Source organism: Scardinius erythrophthalmus, assembly GCF_964197995.2.
Source record: "Scardinius erythrophthalmus genome assembly, chromosome: 18".
Taxonomy (NCBI): domain Eukaryota; kingdom Metazoa; phylum Chordata; class Actinopteri; order Cypriniformes; family Leuciscidae; genus Scardinius; species Scardinius erythrophthalmus.
In genome coordinates, this window is record NC_138238.1 from 5,588,405 (window position 1) to 5,605,990 (window position 17,586).

At 37.5% G+C, this 17,586-nt stretch overlaps 2 protein-coding genes across 3 annotated transcripts in view; one reads left to right on the forward strand and one right to left on the reverse strand.

Moving 5' to 3' along the window:
* ppp2r2d (protein phosphatase 2, regulatory subunit B, delta) overlaps positions 1 to 7,445 on the forward strand; it is a 22,507-nt gene extending 15,062 nt beyond the window's left edge. For both annotated transcript variants that reach the window (XM_081393252.1, XM_081393251.1), the window contains 4 exons: positions 2,623 to 2,787; positions 3,628 to 3,797; positions 4,008 to 4,099; positions 5,242 to 7,445. In XM_081393252.1, the coding sequence (XP_081249378.1) occupies positions 2,623 to 2,787; positions 3,628 to 3,797; positions 4,008 to 4,099; positions 5,242 to 5,521 (707 nt within the window). In that variant the 3' untranslated portion in view covers positions 5,522 to 7,445. The remainder of the gene's footprint in view (positions 1 to 2,622; positions 2,788 to 3,627; positions 3,798 to 4,007; positions 4,100 to 5,241) is intronic.
* Positions 7,435 to 14,652, reverse strand: bnip3 (BCL2 interacting protein 3). Its single transcript, XM_081393253.1, has 6 exons — positions 14,516 to 14,652; positions 12,684 to 12,852; positions 12,472 to 12,550; positions 10,571 to 10,677; positions 10,306 to 10,455; positions 7,435 to 9,189 (listed from the first exon to the last, which is right to left on the reverse strand). The coding sequence occupies exons 1-6, from the start codon at positions 14,556 to 14,558 to the stop codon at positions 9,147 to 9,149; spliced, it is 591 nt and encodes a 196-aa protein (XP_081249379.1). The 5' UTR covers positions 14,559 to 14,652; the 3' UTR covers positions 7,435 to 9,146.
* Between the last annotated feature and the right edge of the window lie 2,934 nt (positions 14,653 to 17,586).

The following is a 17,586-nucleotide window of genomic DNA, read 5'->3' on the forward strand; positions in this document are numbered from 1 at the left end:
ACCTTTTGCCACTCAAGTGCCTTTTTGGCATTAGTAATGCCCACACTGTGCCCTCCAAACAACATTTTACTCCTCTTTTCCACCTCGCCAACGATATTTTCTACTTCACATTAGGGTTGGGCGGTATTACGGTAATATCGGATACCGCGGGATCTTAAAATAGCACCGGTATCAGTTTCAATATCGTCATTACCGGCACTTATATAGCCTATAATATATATCATTTATTTATTGCCTAAAAATGCTTGTGTGGTTGCAGTTTGGTAATATTTTTGGTTCCAGACAAATGAGAAGGGAGAGGCGGTAAATACTGACGAGGCAATTTGTAAATTGTGCCATAAAAAGGTGACCGCGAGAGATGTAAACACCTCTAACCTAATGTCGCATCTCCGAAACTACCACCCACCCACTCACTGCTGCCAGGATGCATTTTGTTCTCGAGTTCATTAAATAAGCGCATTAAGTTTCGTATTTGTTAAAATATTATAATGTTATTTTTTCCATCTTTGTTGATTATGAAAAGTGAACAGCACAAATAAGATGGGATGCATCGGGAGTCAGACGATTTGACCACTTCAATAAATTTCGTTTTGTAAAAGGCCTCTTTAAAACGAATTTCGTTTTGTATAAATTGTATCTTAATTTTAATAAATTTTTCATCAACCAAATTGCCTGGATTTAATATAATCATGACATGATGGGCGCTGGCATGCCACGGTCACTTGCATTGAAATCTAAAAAATTAACCGAAACTCAGAGATGGCGATCGTCAATTTCTTTAAACAAAACAATTCAAAACGAAAAGAAATATAGGGTAGGCTACTCTCTGATTAATCCATGATGTGCATTTTTCTCTATAGCGTTCACAGAGATGCCGATCGTCAATTTCTTTAAACGAAACAATTCAAAACGAAAAGAAATATAGGGTAGGCTACTCTCTGATTAATCCATGATGTGCATTTTTCTCTATAGCGTTCACAGAGATACCGATCGTCAATTTCTTTAAACGAAACAATTCAAAACGAAAAGAAAAAGGCCACTCTGATTATTTAATCCATGATGTGCATTTCTCTCTAGGCGCGTTCATACAGAGATGCGATCATCAATTTCAGTAAACGAAACCAAAACTTTTTTTTGCAGAAAAGTTTTATTAATAAAAATCAATGGACACGCGTCACCGGATTACAAAGGCACTTCTTGCTTGTTGCACGCACACAGATAATATGTTGAATAATGGTGGGCTCGGGCTCATAATAACAGTTAATGCCGTCGGCCGGACTCAGACACAACGTGCACGGCTTGATTTTATTTATTTATTTTTGTTTGATCTGGCATTAAGTTTCTGAACCGTGTAGGCACAAGCCAACAGTTTGGTGACGCCATCTGAGCCCATTATGTCATAATTTTTAATTAGTCACGGTAATACCGTATACCCCGGTAAAATAGGGAGGAGGTTTGACGGTATCAAAATTCCAATACCGCCCAAGCCTACTTCACATTGAGTGAAGTTACGTTTCTTGGTTTTCTTCTCTGTGTTTGCCATGATTTCGCAGTCGATGAATATGAACATATTTATGTTAATATTTATGGGCAACTATGGGCGTGACATGAAGCTGCAAAAGCTGCGCTACATTTAGAATTGATTGTTATTTATTAAGGGAAAACTGCGTAGGATGTGTGTGCGCACGATTTTATAAATCCGAATATTTCTGTGCGTACGCACGTCCTATGTTTCATCCGTACGCCCCTTCTGACGCAAATCCTACGCAAAGTTTTATAAATGAGGCCCCTGATCTTTTCCTCTTTGGAAATTTCTCAGCTATCTCTCTTTCTAAAGAAGTTCTTAGAAATTGCTTACTGCACCTTTAATAATAACCTCTTGCATAGCCTGAATTATGCTGCGACAGGTTCTTGAAACAATATAACCAAGGCCTAAAATGAACACTCGCCAAGCGTCAAATATCAAAAAATCGGTGTAAAAATTGACATTGGCGAGCAAAAAAAAAATGTGAACAACGCTCAGGACAGTTGACGGGGCAGTGTTGAATCTTCACGAATTCGTTACTCATGCTGTGTGGCAAGTTTTCTGAAGTACGTGTTCAAAAAGTTGAGAAATAAAATACGTGTAACAGTATTTGTATATTGGATTCGTGCATTAGCACTTAAAGTGACAGCAGCCTAATATTTCTGCTGGTGTGTGTTTTTAATGTTAATCAGTCAACAAAAGAACAAAGAACAATCACTTATTGCGTTTGACTGAATAACAGTTGTAACTTATTAAGGATTTATCTGCGTTTCATGGCTGGTAAAAAATATTTGTGGCCGATACATTTTCTAAAGTCATCGGCCATTGGCAGGTGTGGCAAAAATTTTGTTTTAGGCCCTGAATATAACCCTTTTAACAATTGTATTTTATTGTAAAACATAATTTTTTATATTGAAGGCATTGACTAATCTGAATATATTTTAAATGACAATTAGAAAACATCCTCCAATCATCTTTTTCAACCACGTTTTTGTTTAGAAGCCAAATCCCCAAGTAATGACCAAGGCCTGCAGCAGTGACGTCTCAGTGTGTGTAAACTACTTTCTGTTGGTTTCCTTTATGGTTTCCCCCCTCAGACATTGTAGATATAAAACCAGCCAATATGGAAGAGCTGACGGAGGTGATAACGGCGGCCGAGTGTCACCCACACCAGTGTAACGTCTTTGTATACAGCAGTAGTAAAGGAACCATCCGCCTGTGTGACATGAGGGCCGCCGCGCTCTGCGATAGACATAGTAAATGTGAGTATTTGAAGTCAGTCCAATGTCTCTTCCAAATGTTTATTTTTTTATGTAATCTCACATCCCTTTATTTTCCATCAGACAGTCTGAACTTTTTACGTGATAATTTTCCTGAAAAAAAAAAACAGACTCAGATTCTCTCACTAAAAGGCTGTGGAGAGTTCCCCTTTTGTCTGTTTTTGCAGTGTGTTTCCAGTGTTCAATGTCAGCAGGGCTTGTGTTACGTAATCACTGGGTTATGTAATTAATCGAACACTCTGTTCTCAACTTAGACCTCATTCCAGACCAACAAAGCAAAACAGCAAACTCTGGCCATTCACTTCCTGTAAAATCCACTCGTTTCAAAACACTGCAAATGCATAAAAGTGAAGTGTTTGGATGGAATAAATTGACTTGGTTTTCTACTGTCTTTTACTTCATAATGTGCAGTATGCAGTGTATACAACCAAATATTCTTTACAAAAAGGAAATGGAACAGTATAATTTCACATGATCGTATGCTGATTTGGTGCTCAAGAAACATTTGAAAACAGTTGTGCTTCTTAATATATTTTTATGGAAACAGACTTTTTTCAAGATTCTTGGGTGAATAGAAAGTTCAAAAGAACAGCATTTAATTGAAATAGAAGTCTTTTGCAGCTTTAAATTGATTAAAAGTAACAGTAACTATATTTATAATGCAATATAAGTATTAATTTCTTTCTAGAAATAAAATCTTACTGACTGCAAACTTTTGAATGCTAGTGTAAAAATTTTACAGTTTCCACTCAAACAAGCTGTAAAATTTGAGTTGCAAGTGAGAAATTTCAACAAAAATATTGTGGTTTTGTTTCTCCAAAGTTTTTGAGGAGCCAGAAGATCCCAGCAGCCGGTCGTTCTTCTCAGAAATCATCTCCTCCATATCCGACGTCAAGTTCAGCCACAGCGGTAGATACATGATGACCCGCGATTACCTCTCCGTCAAAGTTTGGGACCTGAACATGGAGAACCGGCCCGTAGAGACCTACCAGGTACAGTAGAGATCTGATTATTGCGACAACTGGCATTCCAGAGCATGTCTAGTCATGTTTCGCATATTTTCAGAACATGGTGTTGCACGTCTTCAATTAATACATTCTTCAAATAGTGCCGGCACCTCCCCATAGTTTCACACAGTGCTTAAATGTCTTATTTTGAGAGTGATATGTTTTTGCTGATTCCCATGTGCTTCTCTGTTTCAGGTACACGAGTACCTACGTAGCAAGTTGTGCTCGCTCTACGAGAACGACTGTATTTTCGACAAGTTTGAGTGCTGTTGGAACGGTTCAGACAGGTGCGAAACTGTTTTTCATGAGGGTGAATGTAGAGAATGTAGAATTTCCAAATGCTTCTTCCCACATGCTCTATTGAAGTCCCATTCCTACAGTTCCACTTTTTAAAGCAGTTTATCCTTCCCAATAATGTGACAACCCATATAGATATAGATAGATATATATAGATATAGATAGATATAGATAAAGATATAGATATGCATGCATGCATAAAATATAATATTTAAAAATATTTACTACTAATTTCAGCTATTTATTATTAATTTTTATTTAAAATTTAAATTATTTTAATTTGGTTTCCCTGGCTTGAGTTCAGACTTGAAAGCAAGTCTGCTAAAAACTAAAAAAGAAAAAAAAAGAAAATGTATCTTTATTTTATTTATCTTTTATATTACAGTAATCACAACAATTTGTGTGGATGACACATGCCATATTATTTGTGCATATTTGTAAAGACTGGATAATGGTATGTTTCTTGTGAAATATTTGAATGTATATAAACTATAGAAATAGGACAGAGGCCGCACTATGCATAAACGTTTTTTATTCGTTGCACAGCGAATTTGTGTGCAACGAATAAAAAACGTTTATGCATAGTGCGGCCTCTGTCCTATTTCTATGTATTATATTTTTAGGCCAGCACTCTAAAAAGTGTATTATCAAAATTGAGTGAAGCCTGCTCCTATCCTCATTAATGTATATAAACTACTCATTAAAAACTGAGTGGAAGATACTTGGTAAGTTTTTATTATGATAATATTTACTTTAATAATATTAGTGATATGTAGGAAAAAAGGTTCTGATTCGTGTTGATGAAGTGGTACTTGAACATTTCTGATGGGACTGAAAGAATCACTGAATCAGGCTTTTGAACTGAATCAATATAGTTAAAACCAATAGTTTGAAACCATTCAAGCCTACAAATCAGATGTCCTGCAGCAAAACCAATGCTTAACAGTGTTTAAGATGCAAACCAAAGGTTGACCAGTGGCGTGGCTGATTGAAAACAGTCATTATTTTACATTTGGTTGTGCAGAAATTCTCAAACTCAAAAGCCTTTTGAGACTGCGTTTAGGTAACCTAAACTTTACAATAAGTAAATGATGACTAATCTTTATTCTTTTCCTCCTTCCCTCCTCCTCAGTGCCATTATGACGGGTTCCTACAACAACTTCTTTAGGATGTTCGACAGGAACACGCGCAGGGACATCACACTGGAGGCGTCGAGGGAGAACAGTAAACCCCGTGCCATGCTCAAACCCCGTAAGGTCTGCACCGGCGGCAAACGGAAGAAAGACGAAATCAGCGTGGACAGCCTGGACTTCAACAAGAAGATCCTACACACCGCCTGGCACCCGAAAGAGAACGTCATAGCTGTGGCCGCCACCAACAACCTGTATATATTCCAGGACAAACTTAATTAAAAAAAAAAAAAAAAGAGAGAAAGAGAGTGATTTAAAAACCAAGAAGAAACAAAAATCAAGAAAAAATAAACATCCCCTCCTCCCCGTTTCCCCCGGCCCAGGTCGGAGGACACTCAAGAAATCTCGTACTTTGCTTAGTCGTTAAATCTGTAAGAGAAATATGGCCCCGTTGTCATCCTGACAAAGAAGTGAAGCACTTGTTTTTCACACGTAGTCAAGGAAGCTGAGAGACATTGTATATTTTGGAAAAAGCCCTCTTTGGGAGGGTGTCAATAATTAAAAAAAAGAAAGAAAAAAAAAAGCAGAGGTGAAGGCCAATTTCCAACCAACCCTCCAGCGGCACCAATCAGCATTCAGACCAGATCAACTTCGCAAAAGTCGTACATGTATTCGTCTTTCGGCTGAGCCTTAAGTTTTTATGATTTGACGACCAAAAGTACGGAAACGCACCAGGATGAGTAACGTCTCGCTGTCAATCGTATGTACTCGCTGTTCGACTTTGAAATTCAGGCCTTCATGAGCGTTTGTTTATTGCCTGTTAACATTCCTTCCCCTGGCCCGACTCTCAGGCCTTGATCTTCTACCTTTTAAGCACTTAAAACAGTCTCCAATTTGGTCAGTGGACAGTTTCTTGTTTTCTTTCGTTTTTACTTTTTGTTCTGTTTTTATACCTTTTTTCTTTTCTTGTTTTCTCATGCATAATATCTACTCACTGACTGTATCTATATATTACACCCTCTGGTGTCAAACCACTTAATAAAAGTAACATAACTACAAAGAGAAAGAGTTTTTACATTATGAGCAGGTATGTATGAATTTTATGTTCTATATTTGCATGTAATCTGCATATGTAGATCTGGAGCGCCAGTGGTTAAAATGTGAAATCATTCTGCTGAACCTGTATCGGCAGCATTATTGGGGAATTCAACCCCAAAAAACTTGGGAATTTACCAAATGAAATGACGCAAACTAAATAGATTTGTTTTTGGCCTCGATTTTAAGATTTCACTTGCTTGTGTGTCAGAGGAGTCTAAAGACGACATCAAACCGAACGTAATTCCCTGATAATGAGCCGGTTGGGAAGCAAATCTCCATGTTGTACTACTTGAATTTGCAGTTGCACTGTTTGAATGAGGACATTGGCCATAAGCATCAGTATTGCCGTCTGATTTGCTTTAGATCCTGTTTTTATTTTGGTATTAGTTATTTTTCTTTCTCATTTTTCTTTTGTAAAGGGATTCTACCGCCTTAAGTCTGTCCTAAAATAATCCTCACCTGATAACCTTGAGGACTAGATGATCTCGACATCAAGTCGCCCCGGCTACTTTTTCCCACAATTCTTCCTACATGCATTATTTGTCCTTTTAGCACTCCCGTTTGTCCGTTCATGTGCTGCTACGGTTCTTGCGGCTTAGTATTTGGACACTAATATACAAGATATCGTACGGTCGGTGACCGGCGTAGAACACTCAAATTGAAACCGATGTGTCGAGTGCCTCTAGAGACAAAACTGGCTTTCCTCCAGTCAATCGAAGTTAAACCGATCACATACCAATGTTGAGATACTCCTTGCGCTCAATTCCTGCGCAAAAGAAAAAGTTGCGCAGAAATTGACCTAAGCGGATTTGATGTGGTTTAAAGAAACCAGTGACAACAGTTGGCATGCTGCTGAATTTTGACATGCGGCTACAAACCTGATGTCAAAATGACAAACGTAACTTAACGATTGACAAGTGCAAAGTTGTTGTATAGCTGATTGTGACACTCTTTAAATATGGGAACTTAAGGGTCGGTTACGTACTCGGACCTTGTTCCTTGTTAAATGATGATGATGATGATGATGATAACATTGTGAAAGTGTACACTTGTTTGATTATTTTTGACCAAAGTTAAATAAAATTTTAATTGTGTTTATCTGAATCGACACACTGACCAACACTTATTTAAATAATTTCAGGTAGCCTTGGCAAACGTTTTGTCTATGTTCAGTGTAAATATGGGATGTATACTGATTCCTATTAAAAAGTGTATGATAACTGTGTAAAACTTAGGTATGGTTCAAATTCATGTGAACCGATTGGTGGGTAACATCCCGTTTTCTTGGAAATGTGTCCTGTTATCTTTAAGTCAAATTAATGTTTAATTCACAGATGCATTGCTTTCTCATTCTCAATTGATGCACATTCATAATTGCCATGTTAAACTAGTGTGCAGCAGGACAGTGCATTAGAGATGTTGTGATTTTGCAAAATTACCAATCTAGAACAACAGCATCCATTTATTTTGAAATGCCTAGGAGTGTAGCATGTGTATAAACTGCTGTTGAAATATGGAGATGAATCAAGAATTTGTTTGCTCAATCATCACTCGCTCTGAAGTTCTTTCTTCTGTTGAAAATAAAGGAAGATATTTTGAACAGTGTTGGTAACCAAGCAGTTGCTGGTCCCATTGACCTCCATAGAATAGAGAAGAAGAAGAAAACAGTGAGGAAGTCTATAAGGACCAGAAACGTTCTTCAAACTATCTTCTTGAGGGTGAGTAAATAATGATATAACTAATAATTCTTAAAACACAGAATCCAGAGGAAGCGTTGAAGTAGTTGGCAGACATTTATTTGTGTTGATACAAAACCATTATGAAATTGACACGTACACTGAATATGATTTTTAAAGACTACAAAACATGCACAAATTTACACAATTTCCCTTATGCTCCTGCCTGATTCATTAACAGTTTTATTTAAGGCAATCTTCTGACCATTCAGATAAACATCGGTGAAGAACATCTGATTTCAATTCAGGTGAGCACTAAGGCAAAATTAATTTAACAACATTAGTAAAATCTCTCAAGCTTGAAGTATAATGTACATTTATTTGTGATTTCAATTGACATTCAGATAAGAGTTGATATGATACTCAACTTTTGGCTAGTATTTACTAAGGACAGTTGCTGTTGTGTGTATATATTGTATATAATACTGTGCACAGCCTGATTCCCAAAGCAAAGGTCTGTTTTTTTGGTGTCTGGAACATCTTGCATGCAGAAACAACTTCAAGATACAGCAAAATGGAGCTTTGACAAGGTAAAACAAGTCATATACTTTTGTTATATCATCAAATGTTGAGATTTAGCATTCGATAGATACGATCCCTGTTTTTAATGGGGTAGAAAGTTAAATCTCCCAATTCACAGTCTTAAGTTTCAGGTACCATCTCTGGAGATCCAGCATCTCGTGATCGACTCGTCCTTTCCTCTCTCTCATCCCTTATTTTATGATCCTCTCAATATTCTTAGTAGTCTTGGTACGAGTAAATACGAAATGATGAGGATGCAGTACATCTAATTCTATCAGGCATGTGCCCATAAGTCTAGCGTAGCCTTCCCTGCGCTGACGGCCCTGGAATGGACTGGCATTACATGTCGATTTGGAAGAGGAATTATGGGAAAGGCCAGTGGAATACACTAGGGGGAAGCGAGACAGAACGGCTCACAGCCGGGAAGAGGAAATGTGTCACGTGACCTTTCCCTATCTGCATCTACACAAGCACTTATTCACGACAAAGCAGCTGAGATGGTGGATGTGCGTATATGAGATTTGTCTTGTTTCTTGGCTTTTCCTGCTCCCTCAAAATGTGCCAGAAGTAGTAATACGCCTTCCGATGTACACCCTAAAAAGAAGAAATTAATATCAATTGGAGTTAGTAGTATTCTCAGGCTAAATAAGAACATGAATTCTAGTATTCATTTATCATGAAAATGAATAACTCTCAGCTCTTCCAACTTTCTCCTCCAGGTTGATTTTTCCGTAAATCAGCGGACTTGTTTTTGCATCATTGAGTGAGAGATTTACGTCAGTGGAAAACTGCTAAGTCATACTAACCCCCTGTAGAGCACACTAGCATGCATTCCAGCACGCAGACCGCATCCATCCACGGGACTCAAAAATAGCCCTTTATGTGTTACTATAAAATATTGTCTCTGCGGATAAAAAGGATTTGGCTGGCTTTTTTAACATCAAAATCGATCAATACAAGGCTTAAAATCGTGAAAAACATTGGGTGGTTGATACCCGTTGACTACCCACAACTCTCTAAAATATTCAGTTCCCTATTTATGGCTCAGGATCTCCCTTAAATTTAAGTTCATAGGATTTCTTTATTTTGTTGTGTGACAGGCAAATGTGATCTGACCGCTACCGGTCAAAAGTTTGGAAACGTTAAGGTTTTTTAAAGATGTCTCTTAATTATTTGATCAAATACAGTGAAATATTACAATTTAAATTAACTGGTTTCTTTTGTAATATATTTTGAAATGTAATTTATTCCTGTGATGCAAAGCAGAATTTTCAGCATCATTACCCATACATTACTCTTCAGTGTCACATCTATCTATCTATCTATCTATCTATCTATCTATCTATCTATCTATCTATCTATCTATCTATCTATCTATCTATCTATCTATCTATCTATCTATCTATCTATCTATCTATCTATCTATCTATCTATCTATCTATCTATCTATCTATCTATCTATCTATCTATCTATCAGCATAAAATAGTATATCAATAATACTGAAATAACACTGAAGGCAGCATTGTTAATTGTTAATGTTTTATTTATCTAATAATTATATTATTTTATTCATAAACTTACGATTTTATATAGTTTTGGTTAACATTAACAATACTGTAGCTTAAAAAGTGATTGGTACAAAAGTTACACACTGATATACTAGGGTAACTTTAATAGCAGGGTTCAGGGGTTTGTTTAAATGTACTCACCCGAGTCCCACAGCAAGGATGTGCGAAAGGACGAGCGAGGGTAGGAAAACTTTGAGGAATTCTGCAGAGAAGATTCCTCCCTTCTTCATCACACTGGTGTTCCTCATGCTGAGTGTGCTGGAACGCTTCGGGTGCCTCAGCAGAAATTCCCTACAAAGGCATAATTTACTGTGTGATCTGTTTGACCTTCCTCATTACTGCTGAGATGCTTTTACGTTGGCTTATTAACAGTATTAAATTGTATGTTTTCTAAAAGTTTAGGTACTTGGGTGGCAAGTTTTCCGGCCGGCTCGACCAGTCCCAGATCCAGTCTGCATTTTTCTTCATCAGGATCTCCACCTCTCTTCTCCTCTCCAAATAGTCTTCCTCTGACTTAAACCAGACCACAACAAAGTTAGGGGCCGTTCACCCAGAACCTGTTTTTACATTCCATTTCACTCCTTTACCATAGTTTTTCAATGTAAACATTCTACAATGAGGTCTGTGACCGTTGCACTCATATATCGCGCATGACAGCATTCCTAAAATACGGCGCTCAAGATAAAAAGTTCAACTTTTAAAAACGTGTCTCTAGACCTTGTGCTTTTTTTTTTTGCTTTTTTTTTTTCATTGACCTGCAACTCGTGTTTTTAACAGAAAAATTGCATTCTGTGTGAACCGGCTCTCATCATTTATAAGATGACTTTCATGTTATGATTGGATTATTTTATTTTAATTTATTAGTCTGTAATCGTGTAAACTAATCCTGATTACAGGATTCAATAAATATCCATGAATTGTATTTGGCTTTACTGGGTTTTAAAAAATAATTTTATAGAAATGGTCCTACTATATTAGGTGTCTTTACTATGTACTTGCATTAAATGTATTGTTTGGCATTGTATTGTGTTGTACTGCAAAACACTTGTGTTGCTATTGAGGTGGGAAACAGTTAAGGTTTGGTACTATGGTTAGGTTTAAGGGTGGGTTAAGGGTCAACAGTGTAATTCTAGAAATTAGTTACAGATGTATGTACACAGTATTGCATCACTATCAGGGAACAGTAACACTTTATTTTACATGTAGTTATTGTAGTAATAACTATAAATGATGCATAATTACATGCAACTAAACTTAAACCAAACCCCAATCCTAACCCTATAGTAAGTACATGTGGTTACATAGTACTTAAATGCATAATTACACGGTAACACGGACACCTTAAAATAAAGTGAAACACTATCATATGCATTGCATCAAATTATTAATTTAAATGTTAGTACATAGTAGTTAAAGACACACACACGCACATATACACTTAATATATATAGGCTTTTTTTTTTTTTATGGAGCACTCACAAAGCAATTTCTAACTGATTATACATTTATAAAAATGTATCTCCTATATAATTTTCCACAAGTTTTTTTTATTCATTTACGTGACTGACTTTCAGGTCTGAAAACCACTATTTTAAATCCCCTGATGATTCTACATTTATCTTGACCATGGGAATGTTGAATCTTACTGTATACCGAATATATCTGCATAAAAGTCTACATTAAAACAGTAGTACACCTGCACTAGTACAATTGAATTAAAGGGGTGATATAATGCCCCCTTTTTACAATATGTAAAATAAGTCTATGTTGTCCCCAGAGTGTGTATGTGAAGTTTTAGCTCAAAATACCCATAGATATTTTTTACAGCATGTTAAAATTGTCCCTTTTTGAGGGTCAGTAAAAATGCATTGTTTTTTGTGTCCCTTTAAATGCAAATGAGTTGCTGCTCCCAGCACAGAGGGCGGAGCTTCATATTCTGTCATGATAATCTATAAATCGCTCGTGTGGGAACTGTGGTAAGATGCCTACAGAGTGACATGCTATTGCATTTGTGTTCCGTTACAAAAACTCAACTGTGTTCCTGGGGGTGGGGCTAATGTAAATTTTAGGGTTAATGATGTCACTAACCCGGGAGGAATGTTGTGTAGTCCCTACCAGCCGTTTGTTGTAGTCCTTAAAAAACTATTTCTTTAAAAGCAAATATTTTCCTTTGCTTTAAGCTATGAGCATTGTAACTTTGCAGATGTTGTTTATGCTCAAACAGCGACATTACACACTAACTAAAGTTAGAAGAGTGAAATCATAATCAACCACTCCTTTAAGTCATGACAAGCTGCTAATATCTACCTGTGAGCTGTTCTTTTCTCCAGAGCTGTGGACCTCGGAGCCCCTGCGCAAGTGTGAAGGAGTCTGGGATCTTGGAGGACTGGTGAGATTCCCAAATATATATAATTTATTCATATACATTTATTATTTTATTATAACATGCTTATCCTATCAAATGAACATCTTGGAATCTTACGGTATTCTAATCTAAATTAACATCTGGTCAGACTGACCTATCACATGGCAGGCTTCCTCTTGAGCTGCTCCTGCCCGACTCGTGCTGTGCTTCCAGAAGCATCTTCTCCAGGTCTCCACTCGGGGCGGTGCTGGCGGCCTGTTCCTCCGTTGCTCCTTTAGGACTGCTGCCGCCTCCATTGTTAAAATGCAGCTCCACCCAGGAACCTGCAGGAAAAAGACAAATCATTTCTAGGTCTTTGTTTTTAGTGTTGCATTCAGATTTAAAGTCACCATTTTAAATGGAATATTGCAGTATTGATTGATTATAAATGATTTATCTATGCACATTATTTTAATTAATGTGCCTCGTAATCTTTAATCAAAGTGTCTTCCTCCTCCCTCTTGCAGCAACATCTATTCTCTGATGATGTTTACTGGTGCTAGGGCGGGGCAACCTGTCACTCACATGAGATCCACCAATAGCAAACCAAAACAATACAATCAATTCCAAGTGACAAAGTGATCAAGTCTCGCCCAACATTTTTTTTTTTCTAGTTTGTAAAGCTGTTTCATTCCGATATGTCACAATAGGGAAGAAATGACGATTGAAACTTCCATTTCATGCTGACTTTATCTACAGTCCATTGGTTTTTTAGCCTTTTTTTTTTTTTTTGTATTTACTTCTAATGTTGTGCACTCCTCACATATATTATGTTTTTATATACAGCCTATATGCCATTGTCTTTCAAGAATCAGTGTATTGCAAGCATCACATGTCATGAATATACGTGCATCAAGTGCAATTATGTTTTGCAATTCAGTGTATTGCAAGCATCACATGTCATAACCAGTTGTTTTAACCAAATATTTTATCGACAGGACATATTGAAAACTGGGTTGGGCATGAATCCATGATCGTGACACAGCGACCAGAATATCCAGAAAAGCAGAGGACATGCCAGCACTTGAGACTCAACCCAGCAGCCAGGGGAAACAAACAGAGCTCTGGCTAGAAATAGCTCATGGAATCAGGTCATTTTTTTTCACTCATCATCCAATGAAATCAGGCTGTGTAATACACCTCTTTCAAGTAGTCCGCCTCCTTTCTGTGAATCGGTTCGTTCAGACAGCTCGTTTCAAGGAACCGGTTAAAATGGTTTAGTGATTCTTTACGTCATCCCGTGATTCCATTACTTATTTTTTTTTACGTTATAATAATAATAATAAGGATATTTATTTTAACTTATTAACAAAAATCAACATTGAACTATTTCATTCAACTCTAGGTTTGTTGTTTTAATAAAATGTAACTGGTCACAACCAACGTGTTGATTAAACTGCCAAATATATCGTTAACACATTTTCATTATGTATCATACGGTTCTCCGAAACATTGATAATTCGGCTCATTACGATTATGTTCGAAAGAGGCGGTTCTCCGTTCAGTGAGTTGGCGAGTTGTCGAATCGAAAACATTTCAGTTTAATTCCTGAACAAATTGTTCATAACGGTTCTGTGAACCGGTTCAGTGAAGAGATCCGACTCTAAAGAATGATTCCTCCACGAATCGAACATTGTTTCGCTTCCATTTTTATTATTGCAGATCACATGCGTCATTATGTTTTTTGTTTTGTAGCCCACACCTCCTGCTTCTTTACACACATTATTCCGTGAAATAGCCTATTAACAATACCTGGGCAATCATTTAATTTGATGTGAAACCGGAATTTGATGCATAGCATGAAATATTGTCATCTAATATCGAACGTCACTGCTTTAGACCAAGGATAACCCCCACAATTATGTACATATTAGATATATGAATGGGGTTTTAAGGAGAAACATGCATAAAATAATATTAACTTGAGCTGTTTTGATAGCTACATACCCTGAAGGTTTTCCTCGGGCACGCTTTGTTTCTCAATCGACATTTCAGTTCCCTTTCCCGACAAAACAAAGAGCAGAAGAGGATTCACGTCCTTCTAAATCCTTAATCGGGAGTCGGTACGATTTAGAAACGCAGTTATCCAAAGGCATGGGTGGTTCCACGCTCGAAACGGTGTTTGTCGAAGAGACAAGCTCTGCTTTATATATTCTGCACGTCCAGTATAATAAATTTCATGTGACAGAAGTGGCTCGGGATATTTATTCCACGAATCCACACAGCTGGTGGTGACGCAACATGCGGCTGTCCTATGGATGGAAATATAGGGCAAACAGAATGACAACAATACTGGCAGTCTGGCACACTGGCACAAGGGATGCCAGATTGGGCTAAATCCTCTTCAGGGTTGTTGCCAGGTTGTACAAATCCTCCTCTAGGTCAGGTACCCTACATTTGCAGGCTTCACCACAGTATTATTGTATCCTTTCTGTTTTTATTTAGGCTATACTTTTTATTTTTACGGTTCTTTTAATTTATTTAGGCTACTTATCAGATTTTAGTTTAGTTTTAGTGTTTTCATTGTGTCTTTTCATTGTTTCGGTATCTTTAATTCAGTATTTTAATTTTACTCTATTATTATCATTATTATTATTATTATTTTCAGTTAACAGTTTACTTTTGTATGCATTCATTTATTTTTTTTATCTTTTCCCCATAAGAGCTCTTAACAGCGTGAAATGGATAGCAATGTGCAATGCTAAGACATGTCTCTTTCAAGGTTTTATCAATTTCAAGGTATAATCTAAAAAATGCTGGCTGTTTCAACCCATGTTTGGGTCAAAAATGGACAACCCCAACCGTTGGTTTAAAGCTTCAAAGGTATAGCTCACCCGAAAATGAAAATGTTGTCATCGTTTGCTCACCCTCATGTTGTTCCAAACCTACATGAGGTTCTTTTTTTGTGTTGAACACAAAGGAAGTTCATTTTAAAGAATGCTGGTAATCAAACAGTTGATGGACCCCATTGAGAAAGAAACTCATTATTTTCATTTTTGAGTGAAGAATCCCTTTACTTAGCCTACATTTTTAATCCCAACAGTTGAGTTGACCCAATCGTGAGTTGAAACAACCCAGTGAGAATTATAGATCTCCTGTGACTACAACTTTGATATGTTATGAAAGGGTATATTTGTAAAACCTGTCTGAAAACAGTGTTTTTGCAGTTCTGTTTGTAATTTCACAGAAATGAAGCACTGCACCTTTAACATCATTAATTTCATGCTTTAGCTCTTTGTCGCCATCTGTATGGCTTGAGGATAATCACTGCACTACACTAGGATGAAAATGTTGTTCTGCAGTATTATTTAACCCATGCTCAGTGATGCAGTTTCTAGTTTCAACCCAACCATATGGAGGGAACAGCATGCTGCATGTGATTCCTGAACTGCTTCCAAATAAATGAGAGCCATGCAAGCCTTCGTATAGCTTGTTATGTATTTGGTTGTTATTTAATGCATAGGCTGGATGATGACGTGATGTTGTTAGGACTTAGATGTAGTTGCAGTGCATTGACCAGTGGGCGGCTACAATAGCTGTCTTTTCCTGTATCTCTCTCTCAGGCAACCTAGGATAGAAGCCAGACTTCACATCTCGCAGAACTGCCAGATCCTAGTGTGTATGCATGTGCACACGCCTGCGCATATGTGTGTGTGTGTGTGCTCCGTGTCTATCTCCACTCCTCTTCCACCCTCCTCCCTGCCAGCATCAATCCCCTCTCTCCATCAGGGATGGTGAGGGAGTGTTTATGGTAAGTGCAAGGAATCAAATCTCTCTTGCTTCATAGTCTCTCCTCTAACATGCAATAGCTCCCCCTTTTTTCCTCCGTTATTCCCTCCTGGTGATCCATCACTACCGGCTGCCGAGGATCCAGCTGTGCGCAGCTCGGTTCTGCTGAGGATTCAAGCATCTTCTGCATGGAATTCAGGGCATGACAACATGCCTCCCTTGTCGTTTCAGAGCATGTCCTGCGAATCACACGGCATGATGGAGGACCAACAGCTCCCTGGATAAACCCTGCAGACTAAAACAACATCCCAACTCAAATCATGCACTTAAGGTCAGTCTCAATCTATATGCATTGATTTCCTTTTTTATTCAAGCAGGGTGGCACCGAACACGCAGACCTGTGTGTTTACCAGATAATGATCCTGATGCCGGCCTGATGGGATGTTTGTCAGGACTGGCAATGCGAGCTACAGAATGGGGAGATGTTGTTTAAATGATGCTTGTAGCAGTTACAGCCTCGCTTGCGCAGGATAATAACGTCCACATGCTGTCGTCTGCACTCTGGGACATTTATTGAAATGTTCTCGGAGGGCCATCTGCGATGCAGAGGCTTGTTCTGCTTGACGTCTATTTTCTTCTATTGCCTGGCAGAGAAACACAGCATAGGTTGTGTTTATGATGCAAGCAGCCAATGACGAAATGTGCTGCTTTTTTTGGAGCGTGCAATCGTCAACCCAAGGGAATGAACTCATTGACTTTAGATGTGGAGGGTTAGAGAGACTGTTTGGAACAACAAAAAGCAACAAAATGTATGAATGCGCTAACCAATTTAAATGTCAAAGCATTGGTTGCATTGCAATTAATAAAGAAGACTAGATTAGATGTCACTTTAATAAAAAAGTTGGTCTACAAACAGGTTGCATGATGTTTATGCACTTATAAAGCTTCTACAGTATGTTGTTATTGAGGATTTTATATATATATATATATATATATATATATATATATATATATATATATATATATATATATATATGAATGAAGGGGCTCATTTATGATGATGAATACTTGCTTAATCAATGATTATACTTTTGCCCTTGGTCAGGAGCCTGTATAAATGCTAAATATCCCAAATTGTTTCGTATTTAAGAGCAGCTTCACATTTATCATTCATTTTAGAGCATATTGCATGAGTCTGCTGAGTCACTGTAATTCACTCAGATTAGATGCCTCATGTAATCTCTCATCCACAACTTTAAAGGAACAGTCAAAAATCAGAAAGATCTGTC